The 25,178-nt window shown below is 53.6% G+C and overlaps 1 protein-coding gene across 3 annotated transcripts in view; it reads right to left on the bottom strand.

Annotated features, from left to right (window-relative positions):
- KCNIP1 (Kv channel interacting protein 1) overlaps nt 1-25,178 on the bottom strand; it is a 355,148-nt gene that overhangs the window by 218,555 nt on the left and 111,415 nt on the right. For 2 of the 3 annotated variants that reach the window (XM_012649692.1, XM_012649694.1), the window contains exon 1: nt 4,239-4,802. The exons of the other annotated variant lie outside the window; for it this stretch is intronic. In XM_012649692.1, the coding sequence (XP_012505146.1) occupies nt 4,239-4,299 (61 nt within the window). In that variant the 5' untranslated portion in view covers nt 4,300-4,802. Of the gene's footprint in view, nt 1-4,238; nt 4,803-25,178 lie in introns of those variants that run through there. 3 annotated transcript variants of the gene reach the window in all.

The following is a 25,178-nucleotide window of genomic DNA, read 5'->3' as shown; positions in this document are numbered from 1 at the left end:
TGCCTCAAAAAACCTGTACTCTGGTTGGGCAAGAGGGGTTAGCCCCTCCACTGATAGCCTAATTCCTAGCAAGACTTGTGAATGACAAGAATGTACACTTTAAAAGAATTCGGGAGCTCACAGGGGAGAAGTCACTTCTCTCTGGGGCTTGGAAAAGGCTTCCTGAATATGGAAAGACCTGCGTGAGGTCTTGGAACGTGAGTGGCATTTTAACTATTAGACAAGGAGGTAGGGATGGGAGAAAGGGTATTACAGAGTTAAAAGGATGGGCAAAGATGCAGACACTGGTAATGCCCAAGGCACAAGGTCTCTATAAATTAGCATTCCCCCTTTATAGTCAAAGAAACTGGCACGTGCAAGGTGGAATGACTTGCAAAAGGCCCCCTGAGCACAGGACTGTGTGATGGCGGGGCTACTGCTCTGCTCTGCCTCTCTGCCTCTTGCTGGTCTCCCAGCTCTCTCTGGGTAAAACACGCTGCCCTGACCGATAAACCCCAAACCTGGCCTCCTCGGGTACTCTCCGCTTTCGTGAGCTCTCCAAGGTGCTCACTGATCTAGCAGCCAGGAGACCGGTGCCGTATTTGCCTCTGACTTGCCATCTGGCCTTAGAAAAAGCATCTGATAGCTATGGGATTTGGTTCACGCACCTACGCGATGAGCATTCTGGTAATCCAAAGCGCAGCCCTTTCTGAAAGTTCCGAAAGCTTTCACCTGGTCATGGAGGATTTATAACCCAGCCATTCCTGCAATGTGGGATTCTTTGCTTATAGGCAAATCTCTTTTGAGATGGCCTTGGTCTAGCGATGTTTCTCTAAGTTCTCTTGCCTCCCACAGGCCCAGCAGCTGCTCCTGAATGACCCTCCTCTGGTTATTCCTGACACCCTAACCTGTCTCACTTACCCATGCGTGCCCAGGAGCAGCCCTTGGTATGATGAGCACATGCAACAGTGTTGAGCCAGAAATTCTACCTGGGACTGGGATGCACAGGCTGAATCCCAAAAGCAGGGCTTTTCCAATTTTTTAATTAAAGACACACAAAGATTCCAAACAGAGAGAAGGACAGGAAATGAACTTGAATATTTTTATTCAGTGGCATGGCCCTTAAATGACTTTAGATCCTGCTGCCTTTAGGGAGCTCTCTCTGAACACCCAGGTTAGGCTAGGTGCATTCCTCTGGCAGCACTAATCACGTGGAGTTTTTGGCCTATTTTAAAAATATGTATGTACTTCCACCTTGTATTTTCAAAGCATTCAGGGTTTTAGTTGAGCAGGCTATGATGTTTTCAGGACTAGCAACAGAGCAGAGGTCACTGGGGGCTGCAGCAAAGGACCAGCATCTCTGTGCCTGGATTTTTGGTCCTAGTTACCTGGAAAGGGCTGGAAGAGGATTCCAGAAATGAACTGTTAAGATTCTTAGAAGTACTGCCTACTTCCAAGATGGCCTTACTCTGGGCATTTGGAAGACCCGAATAACAGAGACGTAAATTGAACAGTACCTAAAATTTGCTGACCACTTATTATGTAGCAGAGCCTGTGCTAAATATTTGAGTTGCATTATCCTTGAAATCCACACAACACAACAGCTATTTTAAGATGGTAACTACTACTGTCCCTGTTTTATAGTTGAAGAAAACAAGGCTTAGTCATACAGCTAGTAAGTGGCAGAGTCCGAATTTGAACCCAGCAGGGAGATTGATGCTTAAGTTGAAAAATCCCAACCACTCTCCTCTGACTGCTTTTAATTAGATCTGAGCCTCACGTCCCAGAGATCATAGCAGCAGCTCTGATGAGAGCATCAACAACAAAAATCTTACAATTTGAGAACCAAACAGAACCTGTGGAAATGTCTCTCCTTTTACAATGGAGAAACCAAGGCCCAAGGGGGAAAGTGACTTGGCCAGGATGGGACCCCTAACCACTACCCTCCCCAGCCAGAACTCGCTCCATGTTTCCAAGCTGTCTCCTTTGCAAGGGTCTTTGCTGACTAGCCTTCCACTGAGCTAGATTCCTGGACAATTCAAACCGGTGGCGTAAGGTTCTGTGCAAGAGGGGCTGAGCACTCAGGGTTTAGGTCGCTTGTCTTGGAGGTCCATCCGATGGCCTTGGACCTGCAGTGAGCTTCTGACAAACACTGTTGTGAGGGTTAAATGAGAGAGTGCAGATAAAGCACCCAGCACTGTGCCAGGCACACAGTAGGGGCACACTGAATGCTGGTAACCTCTCTTCTCTTTCTTAGAATCCTGAGAAAGAAGCAAGAGCTTTGGCTTCTGGGTACCCTGAAGGAATTCATCCAGGGTGACCTGGAGTGTGGGTAGGAAGAGGGAATGTTAGACAGTAATGTCTGAGTTCTTACTCTCTTCCCAGCCCTATGCAAGGTGCTCCTTAGTCATCATTCGTTTGACCCCCACATCCTTACAACAACCTCCTCTGGGTCCTGGGGGTTTCAGACAACACAGTATATGAGACACGCTCCTCCCTCCCTCTACGTCCTACATACCCTCCTGGAAGTAGCATTCTCACCCATTTTATGGATAAGAAAACTGAAGCTTACAGAGGTAAGGGGACTTGCCTAAGGTCCTGGAGGGAGGGAGTGATGAAGCTGGGATTCACACCCAGACTCTACTTGACTCTAGAGCCCAAGATCTTTTTGTGATACCTAGCTGCCTCCCAGGAGGTCCACAGACATTAAAAATATTTTAAAACAAACCCCCGAGTTTCCTGTCCCCATGGTCCCCTGGCCTCTGCAACCTCATGGTGGTCAAATAGATGATGGGAGAAAAGACCTGTATTTGGATTGTCCCCGGTCCAGCAGCATCCCAGGATCTGCGAGAGGTGGAACTCTGAATGTCAAGGCCCTGGGCCAAGGCTTGCAGACCTGTCCTGCTCAGGACTAGTAAAAGGGCAACCAGTGCCTTCCCTGCCAGCAGGACACGTAACTCAGCTGGGCAAAGGGGCCGAAGCCTCTTCCCATGTTCTAGGCTGTAAATGCAAACCCAGCTTCATCACCTACGATCTGTACCCAGAGATCTCTTTTCCTGGTGCTCAGCCAGCCTGATGTCTCTGGGGGCTGAGCCAGAATCCTGAACCTCTTCTTCCTGGGGCCTTCAAGGGCAGCATACCCAGGGGGAGCTCTGGGGTCCCAACCCAGGCGAGACCAACCCCGTCCTACGAGTAGACTCATGGTGCACTTGGGGCTCACCATTACCCCACTGTAGTTCTACTCACTAGCCACATCAGGGGTGAGAGCTGCAAGCCCCTCCTATAACCAGGATCTGGGCTCTAATGGCAGAACTTGAACATTTAAGTGTCAGGTTACTTAAAATCCTACCACCCACAATAGCATTTGAGCATTAAACAAAACCAAACCCATCATTTCCCTTTTCCTAGCACTTTCAGTCTCTTTATTCCAACCACCAACTTTCCAACTGCTGGTTAAGAGGCCTGCATAGTCCCCCACCGCCCCACTTCACATGGACGCACCCGACAACTCTCCCACGGGTGAGATCTGCACATCTCAGCTAGGGAAAGGCAGCCGTGGGACAAGGGCCAGACAGAAGGGACTCCAGGATATTATGCTTTTCAATCCTTGACGTCATCTCGCCTCTCCGCCGCCCCTCGGCGGTGCCCTCAACTCCCCTGAGGTTCCCAGAGCTGGGCAGCAAGCTTGTGGGATGCCCTCTCCCCTCACTCCCTGAGCCACCAGGACATGAGCCTTGGGAGTTTCACCACCTGGCAGCAGCTGATTCCTTTTGGCTTGCAGAGGTTTATTGGGGCGGGCAGACAGCGCACCCCCTCCCTGACGCTGGGGCTTCCAGGTCTGCACCCGGCGCCCGGGAGGAGCGTGTGCGAGCACCCTCGCTGGGTGCTCCCAGCTGCACCAACGCCAGCCGTCATGGGAACGGGAAGAGCTTCCCAACACTTCCACCAGAGAACCCAGTCTCCCCCACCTGTGAACGTGCCTCTTTCTTCTGCTCTTAGAGATTTCCCCAGGAGGAGGGTCCTGGCACCGGGTGCCCCAGGGGGGTCCAGTCACCCCTGAGGCCAGCACCCTCTCTGGCTCCCTCCTCTGGGTGTTCGCACCAACCCTCCCATCGGTTTCTCGCTCCTCTGGACACAACCTGTCCCAGCTCCTCATGGGGAGCAAGGTCCGGACAAAGGGATGCAGGTGTCGCACCCACCTCAGCACCCCGCAGCCCCAAACCCAGCCAGGGGGACAAAAGGAAGAGGAGGTGGCTTACCTTTAGAGGGTCGCCTTTGTTTGGTTTGCAGAGATGAGAAGGTGCCCATGACGGCCCCCATGGCAGCGAAGACTTGTGTGCGACTTGGGACCCCGGGCACTACCCCTCCCCTCCGCGGGAAGAAATCAGTGTGGATTGTCTACTCTGAATTGGAGGAGAGAGGGGGAAAAAAGAAAAAAAAAGAAAAAGCCCGGCAGCTCGCGGGCAGCTCGGTCTTCAGCGCTTGGGGCTGGCGCCGGAGGCTCTGGCTTCCGCGCTCAGCCCGCACATGCACTGCCTCCCCGGCCGCCGCTCCGACAGCCCGCCGGACGCTCCCGGCGCCACCCGGCCCCGCCGGTCCCCTCGCCACGGCCGAGGACGGCCCCGCAGCCTGCCAGGCGCTGGACACGGGGCCGGCGCCCGCCCGGCCGAGGCTGCCGAGCCAGCGCCGCGCGGTGCGGGAGCCGCGCTCCGCCCGCCCCTGCCGCCGCGCGCTCGCTCCCCTCCCGGCTCGGGCTGGGTCTCGGGGGGCGAGTACCAATCATGAATGAACGGAGCCCGCCCGGCGCCCGCCCGCCCGCCTGCCCGCGCTGAGAGCCCGAGCGGGGGAGCGGCGGGCGGGTAACCACCGGGGGGCGGGGCGGGGAGCCTGGCCTGGTGAGAGCCCGGGACCCCCAAGGGTGCGCCCCCCTCACCGGGGCGGGGCACCTAGCTGACGGGTGCGGTTCAGGGGGCAGCAGATGGCTTGCCCCCAGGGAGAACGTGTGTGTGTGTGTGTGTGTGTGTGTGTGTGTGTGTCCCTGTGTGGGGTGCATGTGATTTCATTTGACTTCAAGGGAAATCTCATTTAACCCACTGCCTGAATTCATGAGGTGGGGGAGAGTCTGTCTCAACCAGGAGAGGGAAAAACATGCATCTAACTGAGTTGTCTCGGCAAGAGGGTGCCCTCCTGCTCTATGGGGCCTGGAGGTGCCTGCGGAATCTTCCAATGCCAGAGCCCACCTTCTAATGACAGGCAATTGTGTGTGTGTGTGTGGGGGGGAGCCCTCCGCCCCTCTGGGCCGTTGCTTTCTCTGTTTTCCGTTTCTGCCCCCTCTCTCTCCTTCTCCTGCACGGTCATTTCTTAGCCATCAGCTGTCGGGCAGGGGTCGCATTAGTGATTGAGGGGGCCGTGATGGATTTAGGCATCCATCTCCCTTCTGTGAGCTCTCACTCTGGATCACAAAGACCCCCAGCCCCTACCGTGGCTTCTTACCCAAAGGGCCAAGTTTGGGTCCATCCCCTGGACTCAGTCCTTGTGGTGTTGAAATGCAAGCTTTGGACCCCGGGAGGCTGAGGAGGAGCGTCCCTTCCTCCAAAACTGAGCTGGGGGGAGTTCCCACGGAGACCCTTTTTGATTGGCACTGAGTATCCTCTGCCCAGCCTGCTCCCAGACCCGTGCCCAGTCATTTCCTCTCTGCCACACACGTACACAGCGTGTTTGCAGTTCACAGAGTCCAGCAACATATGGCATCATAAACACGCACGCACGCATGCAGACACAGTCCCACAACCATATGGGCACGAGTCCCTCAAACCCACACAGACACTGCTGTCATACACGCAGACAGACCCGCGGCCCATAATACGCCCGGAGGTGCGTCCGTAGGACCCTACACTAGACAGAGAGACACAAACATACAGGCACACAGACTCCTGCACGGTGCCAAATGGCATTGCAGTCACCACATTCACACCGGCTCAAGGCCACACAGGCACCCAGTTGGACCCCAAGGGTACAGGGTCCCTTGGGAGCCGCTTCCCCTCTTTCCAGCCCACGAGCTGCCCCTTCAGGGCCTCAGCTGGCCCCAGAGTTGGCCAGGGACCCTGAATAGTTTTCTTCATCTTTATACACTTAATGCTTCCTCAAATCCCATCACGTGTCTTATTTTGTGCATCAGGGAAGGTGCACTTGCTAACATACGTCCCCTTCATTTGCATTGCCCGCTGCTGTGTGACCACATGACCCCAAGGGGTGGCCCCCGAAGGCCTGTGAGTCAGGCAGGTCCTGCCTGATTGTTACCACAGAGAGAAATTGAAGCCTCCTGGGGGTCAGAAATTTGCCTGAAGTTGCCCAGCCAGGATGTGGGAGTAGAACTCAGAGTCTGGGGCTGTTGTGGCCTCCTGGGGACCCTCCTGTCGGCAGATGAGGGCACTGGGGGCCACTGAGGTGGACATACCCGCTCTGGCTCCCACCAGAGTCAAAGCCTCAGCTCTCCTAACTGCCAGCTCAGGGTTTGCGTATGCCCAGGAGGCCTGGAGTCCTGGATGAGGAGCAGAACGTGGGGCTGGCCCCTGCCTCCCTCCTGCCTCCCTGCCTGAAGAAGGGGATGGGGTGAGGCTGGAGCCTGAGTCACCAGGGGACCCTCTAGGACAGCCAGGACTCAAGGGATGGAGGAGTGCTCGTTGCTGAGGAGAGAGTGATGCCACCCCAGGTATCTTTGCCAGCCCCTTGGGACCCCCCTGGAGGAACACCAGGCCACTTCACCCTCAGCTCCACTGACTTGCAGACTGCCTGATGGCCACGGCCAGGACAGCGCCTGAAAGGCCACAGAAAGAAGGCTAGGCTGCCACCCTCCTGTTTCCTTCTCCCCACAACCCTCTGAAGAAGCAGGGCAGAGAGGAATTGCTCCATTTTACAGATCAGAAATAGCAACGTGCTTCCAGAGGTGTTCGCAAAGGTGGCCTCTGAGCGGGGGGAAAAAAGTGAAGTCACCAAGATAAAGTCCAAACCGTTGAACGTGAATTATGAGGCCTTGTTGTGGCCTGGCTTCTTCTACCAATCCCCCTATGCGCTGCTGCTCGCTTTGGGCTCAGCCACACAGATCCCTCGCTATTTTCCAAAGGTGCCTTTATAGTCCTACCTCAGGGCCTTTGTACGTGCTGTTCCCTCTGCCTGGAATGTGCCTCCCCTCTTTCTCCACTGGCCACCTGCTGCTCATCCTTGAATATCTACTTCTGGTGTCATCCCCTCCAAGAATCCCTCCCTGGCCCCAAGTCGGTTCCCAGGGCACGTGGGGCTTCTTTTCCTATCAGAGCACCCATTATTTGGGTTCTCATTGTCCCTCTCGTTCCTTGTCTCTCCCTCTGGACTGCAAGTTCCTCAAGGGCAGAAACCAATACTGACTTAACACTGGACTCTCTGCTTAACCCCTGGTTTCTGACGAGGGTGCAGTCAATCTATGCTGAATGAATGAATGAATGAATGAATGAATTTTCCTTGCTCAGTAACACAATTGGTAAGTAAACACTGATAATGAACATATCATCCTTGCCTCTTAAAGGAAGAAGCACACTCTCCCAAGTCAAGATTTATTCGTCCACCCATTCATTCAACAAATATGTATTCATTCATGTATCTAGCATGTACCAGGTATATACATGCACAATAGTTCATTTATTCCTGATGATGCTCTATGAGGTAGGTGTTATCCGCAGATAAACACACACACACACACACACACACGCACTGTGTGATGCAGCAGACATCACCCGTGAGATGCTCACGAAGAATGTGTCCACACAGAAGTACATGGGTAAGCGCAAGGGGCAAGAGAGAAAGAAGATGATCATGGACCCACCCCCTGCCCCTTGGGAACTCACAGTGGAGAGCACGGGGAGAGAGGAAGTGACAAAACAGATGTGTAGAGGGAGTGCCAAGGAAGCCTCTCGTTAGCCACCCTGGCTGCAGGAGCATTTGTCCTGTTGCTCTCAACATGGTGTACTCACCAGGTGACCTTGCCGCTCCATCCAACCTGAGCTCCGATGGCTATGGCTCCTTCACCTGGAGGGTGAGCTAGCTCTTGCACCATCTCTAGCTCTGATCATTCCCTTGTCCACCCCTGGCACGGACTCAATGTTTTTGTCCTCCCAAACTTCATATATTGAAGCCTCATTCCCCAGGGGGGCTGTATTTGGACCCCTCTAAGAAGGTCGTTATGTTTAAATGAGGTCATAAGGGTGGGGCCCTGATCTGATAGACTTAGTGTTCTTATAAGGAGACACCAAAGACATCCATCGTATGCACAAAGAAGAGGTCACGTGAGCACACAGGGAGAAGGTGGCCATCTGCCACCCAAGGGGAGGGGCTTCACCGGAAACCAACCCCGCCGACACCTTGATTTTGGACTTCCAGTCTCCAGAACTGTGAGAAAATAAGTTTCTGTTGTTTAAGCCACCTAGACTGTGGTGCTTTCTTAAGGCCTCCCAAGCAGACTAATACACACCATCCACTGGTGCCAGCCCACACCCTCAGAAGGCTCTGGAAGCAAGGCCTTCCCTCTGACATGAGCTCCCATACAAAACTCCTTAAAGCACCCCTCTGAGGCTGTTCAGGAAAGAAGGGGTGAGGTTGGCAGAGACCTGCAGGGACCCTGTCAAAACACACCTGTGCACGTCTGAGTTTATATAACGTACAAGCCCTGTTCTTTCCCTTCCTCCCTCCCTTCCTCCTTCTCTCCTTCATTCCTCTCTCTCTCTCCTTCTACCTGTCTCTCTCTTTCTTAATTCATTTCTCCTTCCCTCCTACTTCCCTTCTTCCCTACTCACTGCTTCCTCAGCCATGTTATTTTCCCATCCTCGTGGACAACAGCAGTCCCTTCCCGCCACAAACAGCGGTAGCAGAGGGTCACATTAAGAGTTTGGATTTTGGAGGCTGCTAGAACAAGGCTCAGATGCTGATTCTGACTGTGTGACTTTGGGCATGTGAGTGCTTTCTCTGAACCCTGCTTTCATCTTCTTGTGGATCGCATTAGTACCTACGTGGGAGTGTTGCTGGGAGGGCTTGGTGACATCACGTTTGTGAGGCCCTTAGCAGGTGCCTGGCACACAGGGTGGCCCATTGCTGAGGGTGGACCACCACTGTTCCCATTGCAGCAGGCGAGGCATCGTGCTGGGCTAGAGGGGTAGAAAAACGAGTAAGCCACAGCCTTCCCTTTGGGCTTCCATCTTTGCTCTTCGTCTGTTTGATAGGAAATCTATTCTCAGGGTCCCCATCTGGTATTAAAAGACTCAGATTAGTTAAGGAAGGCAATGTGGTTGGCACCTGATTATGTGCAATTCAGCACTATGCTGGCTGCTGTCTCGTACCGTTTCCCAAATGTTCTGCATGCATAAGTCTGGCCTCCTCAAATAGACTGGAGCTTTTAGCAAGCAAAGGCCGAGTCTCTCCTGCTTTGCATACACCCGCTCCCCCGCCCCCTCCGCCGCTCCGCCTGGCCTGGAGCTCCCTAAGTGTTCCACAGACACGCAAACTGACATCCTTCAGGGCAGGGGAAAGAGTGTCGCCCTTCATCCCTGGCTTCAAGTCCCCTCTTCTCTTACTAAATGTGTACCTGGGCCTTAGCTTCCCCACCTGTGAAACATGATCACAACCCCTTTATGGGGGTGGCATCAGTCTGTGGAAAGACAAAGTCAAGGGAAAGTGCTTCGTCTCTCTGTAAAGCACTCTGCAAGTGGTCTTTATTGTTATTGGCTCTGGGGCTCATTGAGTTATTCATTCATTCATTCAATGAATATTTGTTAAGCACCATCTCCAGGCCAGGTCCTATTCTAAATATGTGGATCAATAATGAGCAAGGAGAGAGAAGACTCCCTGCCCTCCGGACGCGGGCAATCTAGGGCTGAAGACAATCAAGTCATCTCATCAACACAAATTGTGACCAGGTCGGGAGGGAAAGACGGGAGCTGGTGAGTGTGGGGCGGCAGGGGCTCGGAGAAGCCAGGTAGGGTCACCCCGTGCAAACTAAGAAGTGATGAGACTACACATAGGTAGGTCTTCAGAGGGCAGGGAAGTAGATGTGAGTTTCAAGTCAGGGAGCTCAGGCTTCAAGTCCTGGGTTTGTTCTGTGACCTTGGGCAAGTTATTTGACCTTTCAGAACCCCAGTTTCCACCTTTGCGAGCAAAACAATCCCGTCAATATCGATGTGGGTCCAGGGGTGGTAGAAAGCACTTGTGATTATAGCAGCGCCTGACACAGGGTCTCCCTGGCTGGAATGCAGCGCTGGGTCAGAAAATGCAAACTCCATTCCCCACTTCCCCCTGCTGGCCCCCTTTGCTAGCACCTTCTACCCGCTTTCCCCAGGAGGAAGCAAAGACCTCTGACGAGGACAGGGTCTGGCTCTCGTGGACCACATCCTTGTGCATCAAGCGTGGCCTCATCTGTCATGGTCGATCATGTTCTGGAAGGAGCGGGGCTGATGTGGGCTGCAGGCGGAGCTGGGGGAGCCAGGACGTGGGCTCTGCTCTTCATGTCCCGATGGCTGCACTGCCCAAGGGTCCCCTCTTCGTGCTCCTGCACTGCCAGGCTCCACCAGGGGCTGAGATGAGTTCAGGCAGAGTGCAGCCACCCACACAGCCGAGACACTGGCGGCAAAGCCCTCTGCGTTACCCGGATCCTGCTGGAGTGTGTGCGTGCGGCGGGGCGGAGGCGGGGGTAGTCGGGGAGGGGGGGAGGATATTCCTGGAGACCAGAGAAGTCATGGGTGCCAGCACTATGCTTGGCACAAGGCAGATCCTTCATGAATATTGATCAGATGGCTCTCTGGGGGTGGATGGAAGGATGGATGGAAAGGGGAAGCGTAGATGGATGGGTTCAAATATGTTCAAACAAACATTTAAGTACCTGATGAAACCTGTGAACATTTCCCCCCAGAATAGCCAGGACGCACGAGCATATGCTCACACTTGGTGTAGAATTTCATGGAGTTCAGACGCTCCCCCCCGAAGTACATCCGTGGACACCTGGTTAAGGAACCCTGCCCTAAGGAAGAAAGATTATAGTGAAGGATTTGATCCCTTCATTTCTTAGCTGTGCGACTTTGACTCCTCTGATCCTCAGTTTCAACATCTATAAAATAGGTACGATCATTGTGCCCATCTTTTAGGGTCGTCGTGAGGATAAACGAGTAGAAGCATCCGTGCTTCAGTGTAGCGCCGGGCAGGTTGCGAGGGTCAATGAAGGGGCGGGACTTCCTTAACATCAGCATTGATCTTCATTCATTCATTCACTCACTCATTCACTCCTCACAATTTAGTGAGGACACTGAGTGAGTGTCTCCTGTTTGTCACAACCTGAGCTGGTCTCCAGTGTTGCAGAGGTTTATGCTCACTGCCTTAGGGAACTCACAGTCTAAGGGGGCACAGAGAAGATGAACAATTCACTGATTTGTCCCAGACGTCACCAAGAAACTGTCGGATTTCCCTCTCCAGCTCTGCTGCTGAGGAAACAGCCCCTGACTCTGGCCAGGTGCCAGCCCCACCCAAAGTCCTAGGGAGCAACAGATGTGGGGATTCAGCAAGGTCGGGGTCTAGGTCAGCCTAGGACGACAAAGGTCTGGTGGAGAAATCAAGGGTGGGGCTGAGTGGAAAGGGATGGGGTTGGGGGGAGTGGAAGTGAGACTCAGGGCAGAGCAGGGGTGGGGTGGGGTGGGGTGGGGGTGGCCCTGAGCAACTGCTTCTCTGGGCCATAATGGGGTGGTTCAGGGTGGGCAGGCGAAGCTGACATGGTTGGGGCAATGGGGACACAGGGACACAGGGACTATGGTTAGAATTTCTTGTTTTTCTTTTATTCCCCTCCCCCCTTTTTTTCTTTGTATAGAGACAAGGTCTTGCTATGTTGCCCAGGCTGGTCTCGAACTCCTGGCCTCAAGTGATTCCCTCATCTCAGCGTCCAGAGTAGCTGGGACTACCGGCATGCACCACCACACCCAGCTAGAATTTCTCCTTTTTCTAAAGTATGTGCAAAGTACGGATCCGTAATCTCTTTGAGTAAATGTCCAAGAGTCAGTGGTGTTCATGACCTGCTTTATTCTCCGGAGGTTATACAATCATTGCATTAGCAGTGGCAGCCACTGTTTATGGAGTTCTTACTGTGTGCCAGCCACATGTCTGATCTCATTTAATTATTCCAATATCCCATAAGGTAGGTGCTATCATTATCCTCCATTTTATATATGAGGCAACTAAGGCACAGAGAGGTTAAGCAACCTGCCCAAAGTCACACAGTGAGGAGTAAATGATAGAGCTGGCCTTGAACTCGGACGGTCTGACTCCAGAGCTCACACACTCAGTCTAGCTCCAAGCCCTCCTGCTGCTCTTGCAACTGACTTCTAGCACGGGTTCTCCAGGGAGGCAGCAATTCACTGGGGAAGCCCAGGTATGACAGACGGATGCACAGGGGAGGTGCACAAATTCCTGGACCGTCTGAGTGGCAGGTGCTGCTCCCATCCACGCTCTTCATGCCCGGGGGCTGCAGTTGTGCCCACCAGTCTGCTGGGATGCACACAAGGTCTGCCTTCCCTCCTCAGTGCCCAAGGCTGCAGACCCTGGAGAGAGCGAGCAGGGAGGGGAGAAGGCAGCAGCACTGGCCGCGCTGCTGCCTGGTGATTAGTAATGATGTCCGTGATGAGTGGCTAAGCCGCCCCTGGCCCTGCACGGCCTGCTGAACCTGTCAGCGCCGGCTCCGGCTCCCACTCCCAGCACCGCTGCTGCTGCAATTGGAGCCTGAGGAGGGAAGAAACCCGGGAGGAGGGAAGGAGGAAGGAGTGAGGAAGCGAGGGGGATAAAGAAGTCTCGATCGCCATCATGCTGAGAGAGCTGGCTCTGGGACAGGGCCTGCAGAAATGAGGAAATGAAAAACTGAGATATTAATGGACATTTCTTCTGTTATTTCCTGTGACCACGTTCGAGACCTGTGGCATTCACTGCCTGGGGCAGAGATGACACAGAAGCAATGGGGTCACCGTCTTGGATTTCGACTTAGTAAGGTCTGGTGTGAGAGGAAAGGCCTGGAACAATATGTGACCTGTTGGAGGGTAGGGGTTTGTCCTTGATCTCCAGCTGAGGGGACTCTGGCGGTTGGAGGTATGCTCGGCACTGGAACCCTAGACTTTGGTAGAATGTGCAAGCTGAGAGCAGACCCTGCCCTTTCCCAAGTCAAGCCTGGGGGAGTGGGCACGGCCCAGAGTCCCCCTTCAAGCCACGCCACCCTCTGTGCGGCAGGAGCTCCGTAGGGCCGCTGGGCTGTGTGTATTTTCTAGGCAGGGGGTACTGCCCTACCTCTCCTGGGCAAGCCTGGGAAGGAGGAGAATCTTTCCCCCGCACCCAAGAGGGATGTGGCCCAGAAAGCCCCAGACAGCCAGCGAATATCGGGTCCAGGCTGGGTGACCCCAGATATGACCTGAATGGCACCATGACTGCAGAATGCACTGGAACTGGGACCTTTGGGGCTCCTCGCCTGGAGGGGTGATAAGGCTGCACACTGAAGGTGGAGCCCACCTCATACCTTGATGCTCCATAAGCCCCCACAGATGTTTGGGCAACGCTAGGGAAGGGTGTCCTGAACTGACTGAGAGTTCTCTGCCACTGAGAGCAACGGGAATTTGGAATAAAAATTAAGCTCAGCAATGTAAGATACAAGCAAAGTAACATTTCTTACACACCGAAGTAAGTTGCCTAAAATTCTTAGTTATTTATAAAATGATTCTCACAATGCCACTAAGGCAGTTACTTCCCTTTCCCCATTTTATAGATTGTTAGACTGAGGTTCAGAGAGGTAATGGAATTTGCTAAAGGCCATAAAGGGGGAGTGATCTGTAGAGCCTGAGTTTGAACCCGGTCTGCCTGTCTTCAAAGTCCGTGCTATTATCCAGTAGTGAAGGATAGCAGAGGGGAGAGGGGAAGGGAAGAGAAAGAATTGGGTGGAAACAGCAGTGTCAGGAAGAGGAGGTGGGTGATGGGGAGCCCTCCTGTCATCCTGCCTCCCAGGATGGCTTCCCTGAGTCAGGGAAGAGTGGCTGTGAAGAGCCTTGGTCTTGGTTTAGAAGACACCACGGGACACATGTGCATGTCCTGGCACATAGATGGCCGGGTGGAGAGGGAAGGATGGTGTAGCAGCTCCGGGAGCCGTGACACTCGTGCAGCAATTATTGCATGGGCCCTGAGAACATCGCTCTTCTGCCCAAGGGTGCCAGCGAGGGGTGAGGGCCCTTCCTGGGAGGCCTGGCCGGCCTTCTTCTCCACTCGCTCTATGTAGATCCTTTCCTGGGCTGCCACAAGACACTGCCTTGACAACAGTGGCCCTTCGAGCTGATTTCTGTCTCTGTTGTCCCTTCTTGCGCTGGGCTGGCCCTCAGTGAGTGAGGGGGTTGGGCACTCTAGCTGGCACGGGGGGCAGCTAATTGACAGTCCAGGGCTCCCTTGCTCCGGGCTGGCATTTGCATGGTGCATTAGTATTCGTGCCTGCAGCTCAGGGCTGCTCTGCACGGGGATGCTGTGCAGATGAGCACGGAGCCCGGTGTGCCGCGAGGAGTTGGTGCAGTTTTCTGGGAATCCAGGCCGCTGCGTAAGAGAGGCCGAGGAAGGCTGCAGACCCGAGACCAGGGCTCCTCACCTGGTTTCCACACTGTGGTCCCTGAGCAATCTGCTGTCTGTGATGTATGGGCTCCTGGCCAATCCCCCCGACACTCCAGCTGCATGCACTGAGCCCCTGCTATGTCCCCCCATCCAGGGATTTGGTGAGAGGTGAGGTGGGCGTGGTTCTGGCCCTCAGGAAGCTCACAGTCCTGTGGGGACAGAGTGGAGCATGCAGTGTTTGAAGACAGGGGACTAGGCCAATGTCAACCAAACAGAGGCCACACCAGCTCAGAGAAGAGACATCTGATTCAACCTGGGGAAGGAAGAGTGGGGAGACAGGGGGACAGGCAAAGCTTTTCAAAAGAGGAGGTGCTGGAGCTGGGTCCCGAAAGATGAATAGGAATTTGCCAGCCAAACACCACCCTTAACACATGGTTTCCTTCGCGGCCTGCCTCTTTCCCCAACTCCAAAGGTTCCACTCTCATAGAAATGGCCATGGGCGGAGCAACGGTGCGTCACTAACCCACTTATGGATTCTCAAACCTGCTGCTGGGAGGACTTGGGAGAAAACAGGTCCAGACACCAGGGGTGATTTAACTCAATGAAACCTGCGATACGTGATGGAAATGAGTGACTGTGTCACCAGAAGCACCTGGACTTTTCTAAAGATCTCCAGGAATGGAAGCTTCCTAGCTTCTGTATGCAACCCTTTCCAGCATTTTACCATGCCCAGAGCTAGGGGCTGCCTCCTGATGTCTCGCCGATGTCTGCTGGACTGAAGAGCATTTGTTGTTAATACTCCAGGAGGGAGAGAATGGAACGCCTTGCCTAAGAGCCCTTTGTGCTACTAGAGCCACGTAAGCCCTGAGTGTCCCAAGCTAAGCATCTGGGTAGGAGGGGGAGGGCGCTCACAGTTGGTGGGGGATACGGATACAGATGGTATAGAAACTTTCTACAGGAGAAACTGAATTCACGGGCAGGATTGGGGGAGGGCTAAGGGATTGGAACCGCACCCCAGGCTCTGAATCTGACTGTACACATCTGTGCTGTCGCAGAAAAGTATTTGGTCTTTGTCTCTGGTTCCTGGCACAGAGCTCCTAGAACGCTTGGAGTTTCCTGAGTGGTAAGGGTCTAGGAGCATCTTTTGTTCTGATGAGATGGGTCTGGGTGGGTCCTTGATAACTTTAGGATGGATCTGGTCACCAAAAAGACCAAGCCTTGGTTAAGAGCTGGGACTTGCAGCTTCTGGAGAGAAGAGAGGGGCTGGAGATTGAATTAATCCCCAGTGGCCAATGATTTAATGAATCACACCTATGTAATGAAACCTTCGTAAAAACCCCTAAATGACAGGGTTTGGAGAGCTCGCCGGTTGGGAACACATCACAGTGCTGGGAGAATGGCGTGCCCGGAGAGGGTGTGGGACATCTGTGCCCTCTTCCCGCTCCGCGTACCCCCCCCTATTATTTATTCCATTTGGCTGTTCCTGGGTTGTATCCTGTTAAATAATCCAGTGAACATAAGTAAAGTGTAATCTGTGCCAGCAAATTATTGAGCCCGAGGAAGGGGTCGTGGAATTCCCTATTTGCAACTGGTCTGTTAGAAGTTCAGGTGGTCTGGGGCTTGGGGCTAGTGTCTCACGTGGGGCGGTTTTGTGGAGCTGAGCCTTTACCCTGTGGGGTCTGCGCTAATTCCGGACTGTTAGTGTCAGAACCGAATTGAATTGTTTGAAAACTGGATTGCTGTCAGAGAATTGCAGAATTGGTTGGCGTGAGGAGGAAAAACGAACCTTTCAACAGCATCCCGAAAACTTAGAGAGAATCTCCCCAGAAAACAAAGTCTCTCCTAGAGTTACACTATTCAGAGGTAGAGGTGAAGTGGAAGATTGGAAAATTCCACTAAAGTGGAATTCTTAGAAATTCCACCACCGGGCTTTCTCCCTTGCGATCCTTACCTGGCCCCCCTCCTCCCCTGCGACCTTCCCCCCGCCCGCCCCAGCAGCTGCCACCCTCATAAATCACCTGTAGCAATCAGTGTACCAGGCTGTAAAGTAGTTTAGGACTCGGCCTCACTGAAGTTAACCCTGTTGTAACCGTGCCCCTCCTCCTTAAGCAGAGCATATAAAAGACTGCAGTGCTCTTTGTCTGGTGCTCAGAATTTGAGAGGAAAAATCCCCCTCTGAGCCCACCGGCATATAAACCTGTTTTGCCAATATTTCTGTGTGCGTGTCGGTCTATTCCTGGTCATCTCTGCTGTAACAGAGGGACTTTGCATGCCACATAGCTGGGCCCTCACGTCCCAGGTGGCCCAGGGAGGGAAAGAGGGCTGCTCAGGGAAGCGCCAGGAGACAGCGTCGGGGTCGGGTGGTAACTCAGGGCTCTGGAAAGGTTCTGGTGTATTTAAAAGTGCCATGACTTTGCCTCGACTGTCACGTCCACTCCACCCCTACGCCAGAACCGGACCCACGTTGACTCTTGGCTTCCTCTGAGGCATAAAATTATGGGCACAGGAAGATGCTTTGGTCCCACAATGCACCTCCTTCCCCTCTGCTGAAATTCCCTCAAGATAAAGTCATATCGAATTACCTTTGAACTGCAAATATCTGGAGGAAGTGGCACTGATCTGGGATTCAGACTAAAGTACAAATGACTGAACACTGCTAGCCAGATTTGCTAGATTAGTGATTAGGAGGAAGTCAGAGCTCTGGAGGCTTGAATCCCATTAGAGGGTATGAAACGTAGACCAGGAGGGTAGCCTGAGGCCCTCAGTAAATGGGGGAAGTAGGTGTATACTTTAAACAACAGTAGGAGTCCTGGGGAGGACTCTGCACCAGGTAACTTTCTTTTTACCTCTGTGAGAATGCTATCTCGTGTGATGCATTCATTCATTCATTCGTCTGCCATTAAAAAATATTCAGGCCTACGTGTGTCTGTCCCCGTTGAAGGCATCAGGATACACCAGTGACCAAGACAGACATTTTCCCTGCTCCCTTCTCATAGGGTGGGGAGGTAGCGACAGAGAGCCATAGACAAACAAATCAGATCATGTGTGATGCCTACGGCACTCTGCACTCCATCTTAGCCAAAAGGCTGAGACAGATGATGACGCTAGCGCTCAAAAGACGGGGGGAAGGGCCACTGTGATGTTGCCGAAGGGGTCGGCCTGAGAAGGAAGGCCCTGCTGGCAAGGGGAGACTTATTCTGATACTGGAGCGATGGGAGTTACTCATGTTTAGGGCTTGGGGTGAGAAGACTTGAGGTACAAGAAACAGGGAGGCCCAAGGCGTGCGCAGGCGCGGGCTGTGCACACAAGACACAGCAAGGAGGGGCGGGCTGGCCAGAGCCGGGGGGCGGGGGGGACAAGAGGGGTTCGGAGGGGGCCTGTGCTGGGCCTGTGGGCCTTGGCGCAGAGTTCGGGTTTATGGAGAAGCCATGTGAGGATTTTTTTAAAACTTTTTATTTTGAAGAGATTTCAAACTCACTGAAAATTCCAATACTAATATTGAGAGCCCCCCCCAGTACCCTTCATCCAGTCTCCCCCAGTGCTAGTGTCCTCCGAAACTATGGTACAATATCAAAATCAGGAAATGACTTGGCACAGCCTACACCTGCGCAGATTCCACCAGCGTCACCGGCACTCTGTTGGGGCTGTGTGTGTAGCTCTATGCCAGTTTATCACGTGTGTAGACTTGTGTAACTACCACCACGGTCAACATACCAAACGGTTTCATCACCACAAAGGAACTCCCTCAAGCTTCCCCTTTATCGCGACCCCACCCCCAACCCCTCATCACCGTGGCAGAATTTTAAGCAGGAGCATGGGAGAACCTGAGAGCCATCAGGTGGGTCAAGGACATGGCCTATCCAACTTTGGATGCCCTAGAGGCCTTTGAACAAAGTAAGTTCACCATGAATATAGATGATTTTGAATGCTTTTACTTTGCAGCTGAGGAGCATGAACAGAGAGGCTAAGCTACTCAACCAAGGTCACACAGCGCTTCTCATGGCTTACTGGCTATCTCAATTTAGATGATTCTAACAACTCTCAAATTGCCTATCCTCACGGGTGAAATGGCCTATCACTTGTCTCAACCAGTCACCGTGAGGAATTGATTTGGAAATATTTTTAAAGCAGCAAGTGTAAGGAAAAAACATATCCACCCCCAGCTTGCCGGCACTGGAGAGAAACAGTCGCCCCTCCGGACCCCTCTCGCTCTCATTTCAGTGGAAGGGGAGGAGAGGATCTTGTTGTGAGACTGGTGAATGGCCCTCAAACCCCGTAGCTGATCTCCTTCTTGTAGCTCCTGGCTCATGGCCCCTGCATGTGGCAGATACCCCAGGGCCACCCGCGTGGCCGTGGGGTGAGGGGGACATGCAGGAGACCCCAGCTCTTCGAGCTTTGCTGGGTTGCCCAGTGGCTAAGCTCACCCCATGAGGCTGGAAGCTGGGCACAGATCGTGGGTTCAGGTCTCTTCTGCAGTCTAGCCAGCAGTGATACGTGGGTACCTTCCTGCCTTCTGAGTCTCCATCTATTTCTCAAATGGCTCGTGGGAGAGCAGTGAGAGTGACTGTCACCTTTCAACTCCAAAGCCAAGCACAGTTCTGGGTCCAGAAACCCTGCCGCAAACAATGTCACGGTTTTTATTTAGAGCGGTCTGCTCAGAACTGCCCGCAGGGGTGGGTGTGTATTCAGGGAGGAAGGGGGATCAGCAGAAGGGCCTCGAGCAAGATGGAGAGAGGGAGAGAGAGGCCAGGGGCAGCTGGGGGGGGAGGTGCCCTCCCAAGGCACTGCGGGAGAGTTGGGGGTGGGGGGCAGCCCCTGCCCTGGGGCCTCCTGCGCCAGGCCCTCACCCCCGGCAGCCACCAGACAGTCTCATTCCTTCTCTGCTGACAACGTACAATCTTGATCGCCTGTAGCAGGGCTTTTTCTTTCTCAAGGGAAATTTCTGTCTGTTCCTGGCAGCGGTCCTCCATCTTTCCGGGTAAGTGCCAAGGTAACGGATGGAGTCATCGTCCCCTACCCCTTCCTTCTGCGTCTGCAGCCTCCCAGGCTGCTCAATCACCACTACGGGGCCACTGGGTCAGCCTCCCCGCCTGGCCGGCCTCCTGCCCTCCAGCCTCCGGGGAAGCAGGCACATCCTTCCTCTCCACCACTAATGAAATCTTCCTTCTGCTCAGGGCCCAGCTAGGCTCAGGGTCAGTACTTTTTCTCACTTGGCTTGGCTCTGGGTTCTGGCTCGGTAATTACACCCCACACCTCAGTGCAGACAGACCTGGCTCAGCTTCTCTGCACCATCACCCCCTGGAAGCTTAAAAAGTCCTCTCTGGGCTTCAGGCACTGTGGGTGTGTGAATTTTCTCCCCCTTCCAGGTCCTTGGTCAGCCTGCCATCTGCTCACATCGATGTCCCCCCACCATGCACACAGTCAAGAGCCCTTCCCAGGTCTCCTTTCCACCTGGCTGAATCCCATCCCTCACTCCTGGGGTCGCTCATGTCACGTTGCACCTCCCCCACAGTGCCTTCCCTGATACTCCACATGGCCTCCCGATACAGGGACACTCACAGTGACTGCTGGCTTCTCGGAGCTCTGAACACTTGGCACTGGGCTTGGTACCTCGTAGGTGTGTAAACTAAACAGTGAATGATGAGGGAGGGAATGAATGGATGGAGGAATGAATGAATGGATGGATGGGTGAATGAATATGTACTTGCATGTCTATCCTCCCCCTCTGATGCTTAACCATATGTTATTTTGTTTTGCTTTTTAACTGCTTCACAGAGAGTGATGATGGAAAATGCTCGAAGGAAGGAAACTTCTCCTAAACGTTACTCATTCATTGCCCATCATTCAGCAAACTTCTTAGTCTGCACCGGGCATGAGAACACGGGGGAACTGCTAAAGCCTGTCTCTGCCCTTTGAGAAGCTCTGCCTAATGTCATGGCTCTTGGCCCTTCTGGGGTCCTTTTGCAAATCTGATGAAATCTGTGAGCTCTCTCCCCCAGAAACACATACCCCTGCAAATGAAATCCCTGGCCACAGTCTGAAAACCAGGGGGTCAGGTGAGAAAGAGAAGCAAGTTAATAGGCAATTATAATCTCTTGCTAAGGGCCATGCCGGGAAGCATGGTCAGCTTGTATTGGTGGTCTCAGAAGACAAAAGGATGGGGTATCTTAGGGAGGTGGGGATGAAGGAAGGTATTTCAGAAGGGCTGGCTCTTGAGGAATGAGTAGAAGTTTACCAGGCAGGCAAAGGGAGAGGAAGAGGACGGTGAACCAGCACATACAACACACACAGCAATGTGTTCAGTGGTTGCCAGGAACTCAGGAGCTGAGGCGGGGGAGGGGTGGGGAGAGGCTGCTGAAGCCTCAGGGTTTCTTTCTGGGGCACAAAAATGTTCTGTGATTAGACAGTAGTGATGGTGGCACAACCCTGTGAACATGCTACGACACATGGAATCGCACATTTTAGAAGAGTTGATTTTATTTTATGGCGTGTGAATTATGATGGTAAATTTCGTGTGTCAACTTGGCTGGGCCATATGACCCAGTTGTTTGGTCAAATATCGATCCAGGTGCTGCTGTGAAGATAATTTTTTCGATGAACTAACATTTACAGCAGAAGTCTTTGAGAAATGCAGATTGCCCTCCATAACACGAGGGAACTTCACTGAGTCAGTTGAAGGCCTTCAGAGAAAAGTGCTGAGGTCCCCTGAGGAAGAGACAGTTCTGCCTCCAGACTGCCTTGGGACGGGACTGCAAGATCAGCTTTTCCCTGGGTCTCCCGCTTGCCAGCCTGCCCTACAGATTTTGGATGCCAGCCCCGACAGTCATGAGCGTCAATTCCTTAAGAGAAATCTCTCCCTTGATCTCTCTCTCCTCCCACCCCCGCGGCCCCTGTGTTTGTGTTTGTGTGTTTCTCTATATATCCTGTTAGCTCTGTTTCTCTGGAGAACCGTGACTAACACATGAATTATATTTCAACTTAGAAATGTTCATTAGTAAAGGATTAAAGAAATTACGGTAAGATCTTAAAAAACAAGAGCACAGGCATGAACCGACGTGGCGTACTCAGGGTGTAGCCAGACAGCTCCTGGTGGCGGACCTGGGCGGGAGAGGAGAGGAAGCTGGCTGGGCAGTCAGGGGCCAGGCCATGGCTATCATGCCAGTGCTCTCTGTTGCCTGCAAAACAGTGCTCTCTAAGCCAGGGTTATTTTTGATTGCAAGCAACAGAAACTGACTCCGGCCAACTTTGGCAAAAGGAAGAAATTGTGAGAAGGGTATGGGGGCTCGCACACTCAGAAAACGCTTCACAGCCAAATCTGGAAGCTGCCAGGAACCAGGGAAATCCCAGAAATCTTGGCAGCAGGAACTCATGACTTGGGCTTCTTGAGGATAAATCAATTGCCACCACTTTTTGTTCTTGGTTCCTCTGCCCAAAATCACAGTCTCAGGAAAGAGAATGAGACGGGCCACAGTTGAGTCCACGTGCCCAACCCGTGACCTGGGAGCACAAGGCAGAAGCCCTTGTCTGAAATTCCTGCCAATGGGTGGTGTCTGCTGCTGCTGGCGAAATGGGGAGCAGATGCTGGCAGGCCGCTCGGTAGGAGTACATGGCACTGGCGACACTGGAGTCCCTGACCAGCTAACGAATGACACTGGCAGGAGCCTGGTGTCCGCTGAGCTGAGTGACGGGCCTTTGTTACAGCAATGACACTGCCCCCACCTCTGGCTGTGTCAGGACCACAGACCACCTGTTGCCAGGGCACAGAGCTATGTAGAGGGAGGACTGGAGCTGGGCAGGGCCCTGCTGTTTCTAGCTGTGTGATCTTGGTGAACTCACTTAACCTCTCTGAAATGCAACGTTCTCGTCTGTTTGGCACAGGCCAATGTACCCACCTTCTGGGCTTCTTAAGAGGATTAAGTGAGAAAACAAGTGGGAAGACGTCTGGCCCGGGGTCTGACATATTCCAGAGGTTCACCCTTCCCTCCAGGGAAGGTCTCCTAGCCTCGATGATGCCGAGTCTAGAAGAAGGGCACGAGCAACATGTTCCAGTCCTCTTTCAATTAAACTGAGCCCAGCTGCGAGCTGGGGCTGAGGCCAAGGCTGTGGGTCCTCCAGCTGGGTGGAGTTGCTCTCTCCTTGCGCTCTCTGCTTTCTTCTCTCTGTCAGGTGCGGGCCCAGAGGCCGTTTGCCTTCCTGCGAGGCCGCATGCCAACAGCCCCCTCTCCCCAGCCCGTCTGGGAAAGGAACAGAGACTCAGCCCCTGAGAGGCGGAGGGTGGGGCCTGTGGAGGCTCAGAGCTGCCCCAGCTCTTTGCAGATTTCTGGAGGTGGGTCCCAGAATAGTCCTCACAAATCCCTGTGACCCTGCAGGGAGGGGCTGTGTCTGTGTGTGGGCCTGGGAGTGCTGTTGACCCAAAGGCTCAGCTCTGGGCCACCTGCCACCCTCCCTGTCCATGCCCTGGGCTGGAGCTGGGTCCTGTGGCTTGAGTTTGGGATGGAGACAAGGTGTGGGGAGGGAAGGAGCAGAGGCCCTGGCCAGGCCGGGAGTCATGCAGTCAGGAAAGACCCAGCTCTGAGCCCCACTGCGGGTGGCTGCAAAAGCGGGGCGGGTGGTAAATGGAAGAAGACATTGGGAAGCAGGCAAGTGAGCCAGAGTCAGAGAGGGAGAGGAAGGAGGGGGGACAGGATGCAGAGAGGGTGTGGGAGACAGAGGAGGGAGAGAGGCAGGGGGTAGAGAGAGTGGCCCACCTGCACAGACCTGGGAAAGGAGGAGAAGGGGGGAGGAGTGAGGGGGCGGAGAGAAAGAAACATTGAGAGGAGAAGAGCAAGAGAATGGCGAGAGGAAGAAGAAAGAAATGGGAAGACAGCGACAGAACAGGGAGATGGGATGAAGCAGAGACAAAGAGCAGGGAAGAAGGGAAGAGAGGGAGACCCAGGCCACCTCCAGGCCCTTGCTAGCCTCCTCCAACATGTGACAGAGGCCCTGCTGGCTGGGAGTCGCCAGCCTGGGCCACACGCATGCTTAGCTTGTTTTCGGTCTCCGGTGCTCTGTCTATCACAGCAGAGAGAATTCCACAAGTGCTGCCGCCCCCGCCGCCCCCGGGCAAGCGCACTATATTTGTGAGGTGACTCATCCCGCTGCCACAACCCCTGCGATCCGGCAGAACACTCGTCATGAGTTCACCTCCAAAAGGCTATGGGGACAGGCCTCAAGGGGGTGAGCCTGTGGCCGAGAGACTCAGATGAGCGGTTTGTCATCCCATCGAGGTACGGGCCGATGCAGACGACCAGGGCGGGAGCGATGGCAGGGTCCCACCCGCACGCGGTGCGTGGCTTGACGTGAATGCTCGCTCCCCGATGCGCTCTTTCAGGCTCAGTCTCAGCGAGGGGCCAGAGAACTGGTCCTGGAACTTCCTGTTTCTCATGGCTGCAAAGTGACAGGCAGTGACTCCCCCTCCAGTCACAGCTCAGCCCCTCTTCCTGCCAGCTCTCCTTTGTGGCGTTGCCCAGTCATACTGTCACATTCGCTGTGAAGTGTTCTCATTATCTTTTGTGCCAGTGGACTGAGAGCTCCCTGAGGATGGCGATGGGCTTGGCCCGTGGGGCACCCTCGGCACCGTGGCACCCTCTCGAGAACCAGCTGCAGAGTGGACCAATGAATGACGCCTGTGCCCATCTGGGAGTCTAGCAATGCTGAATTTTTATCCCATGGGGATATTTTTTACATCCCTTTTGTAATAAGGAAGGGGAAGCTCAGAGACATGCAGTGACCGACTGAGGGATGCAGCTAGAAAGAGGAGGAGCAGGGATTTAACTAGGCCGAGTCTGACTGATCTCGCAGTCATCCCAGCCATCCATCAGCCCGGAACATCGCAGCCCCGCACAGATCCTCACTGACAGGCACTTGCCCACGTTATACCGTGATTCGTACTCTCCTCTCGCGTGTTAACGCAACACAGCAAGCCAGATGTCTTTAAAGAAAGAGAAGCCAGAGGAACTGCAGCAGACGGGAGAGGTGGTCTCAAAGGGGAGACGTGGCCCACGGTATTGCATTCGGAAGCTGGCTGTGTGCAGATCTGTGCAATAGCCCAGGGGTGGTCCCAAGAGAGTGCAAGAATTGCATTTCCTCCTGGGGGGGTGGGGATTTTGGCTTACATCCTTGTAGTTCAAACACGGGTCTCCAGCCTTGGGTCACCCTCAGTTGTTCCCACTGAACCTGGGTTCCTCCTGCCCTGCAGTTAACTGTGATTTCCTTGCGTGGGTAAGAGGCAGAGTAAGTGTACCCCAGAGGCACACCCACTCCAGCAGCCTGCACGTGAGCACACGCACGGCCCACCCTGGCCAGCTCTTCTGACCCCATTTGTCTTTAGAAACAAGGCTAGAGGAGACAAAAGAGAAGAAAGGCCATTTTTCCCATCTGATATGTTAAATTCAGAATTTAGATACCTTCTAAGACTTGGGCTGCATCAAAAATAAAAATGAATAAATAATAAAAAGAAAGCATTCAGGCTCAAGTTTTCCAGGGGACACATGGAATCCAGTCATGCCCTCTTTGGAATACTGCAAGAC

This window comes from Propithecus coquereli, unplaced genomic scaffold, assembly GCF_000956105.1.
Source record: "Propithecus coquereli isolate 6110/MARCELLA unplaced genomic scaffold, Pcoq_1.0 Scaffold301, whole genome shotgun sequence".
Classification (NCBI taxonomy): Eukaryota; Metazoa; Chordata; class Mammalia; order Primates; family Indriidae; genus Propithecus; species Propithecus coquereli.
The sequence above is the reverse complement of the archived record's forward strand: the minus strand, read 5'-3'. Positions and strand labels throughout refer to the sequence as shown.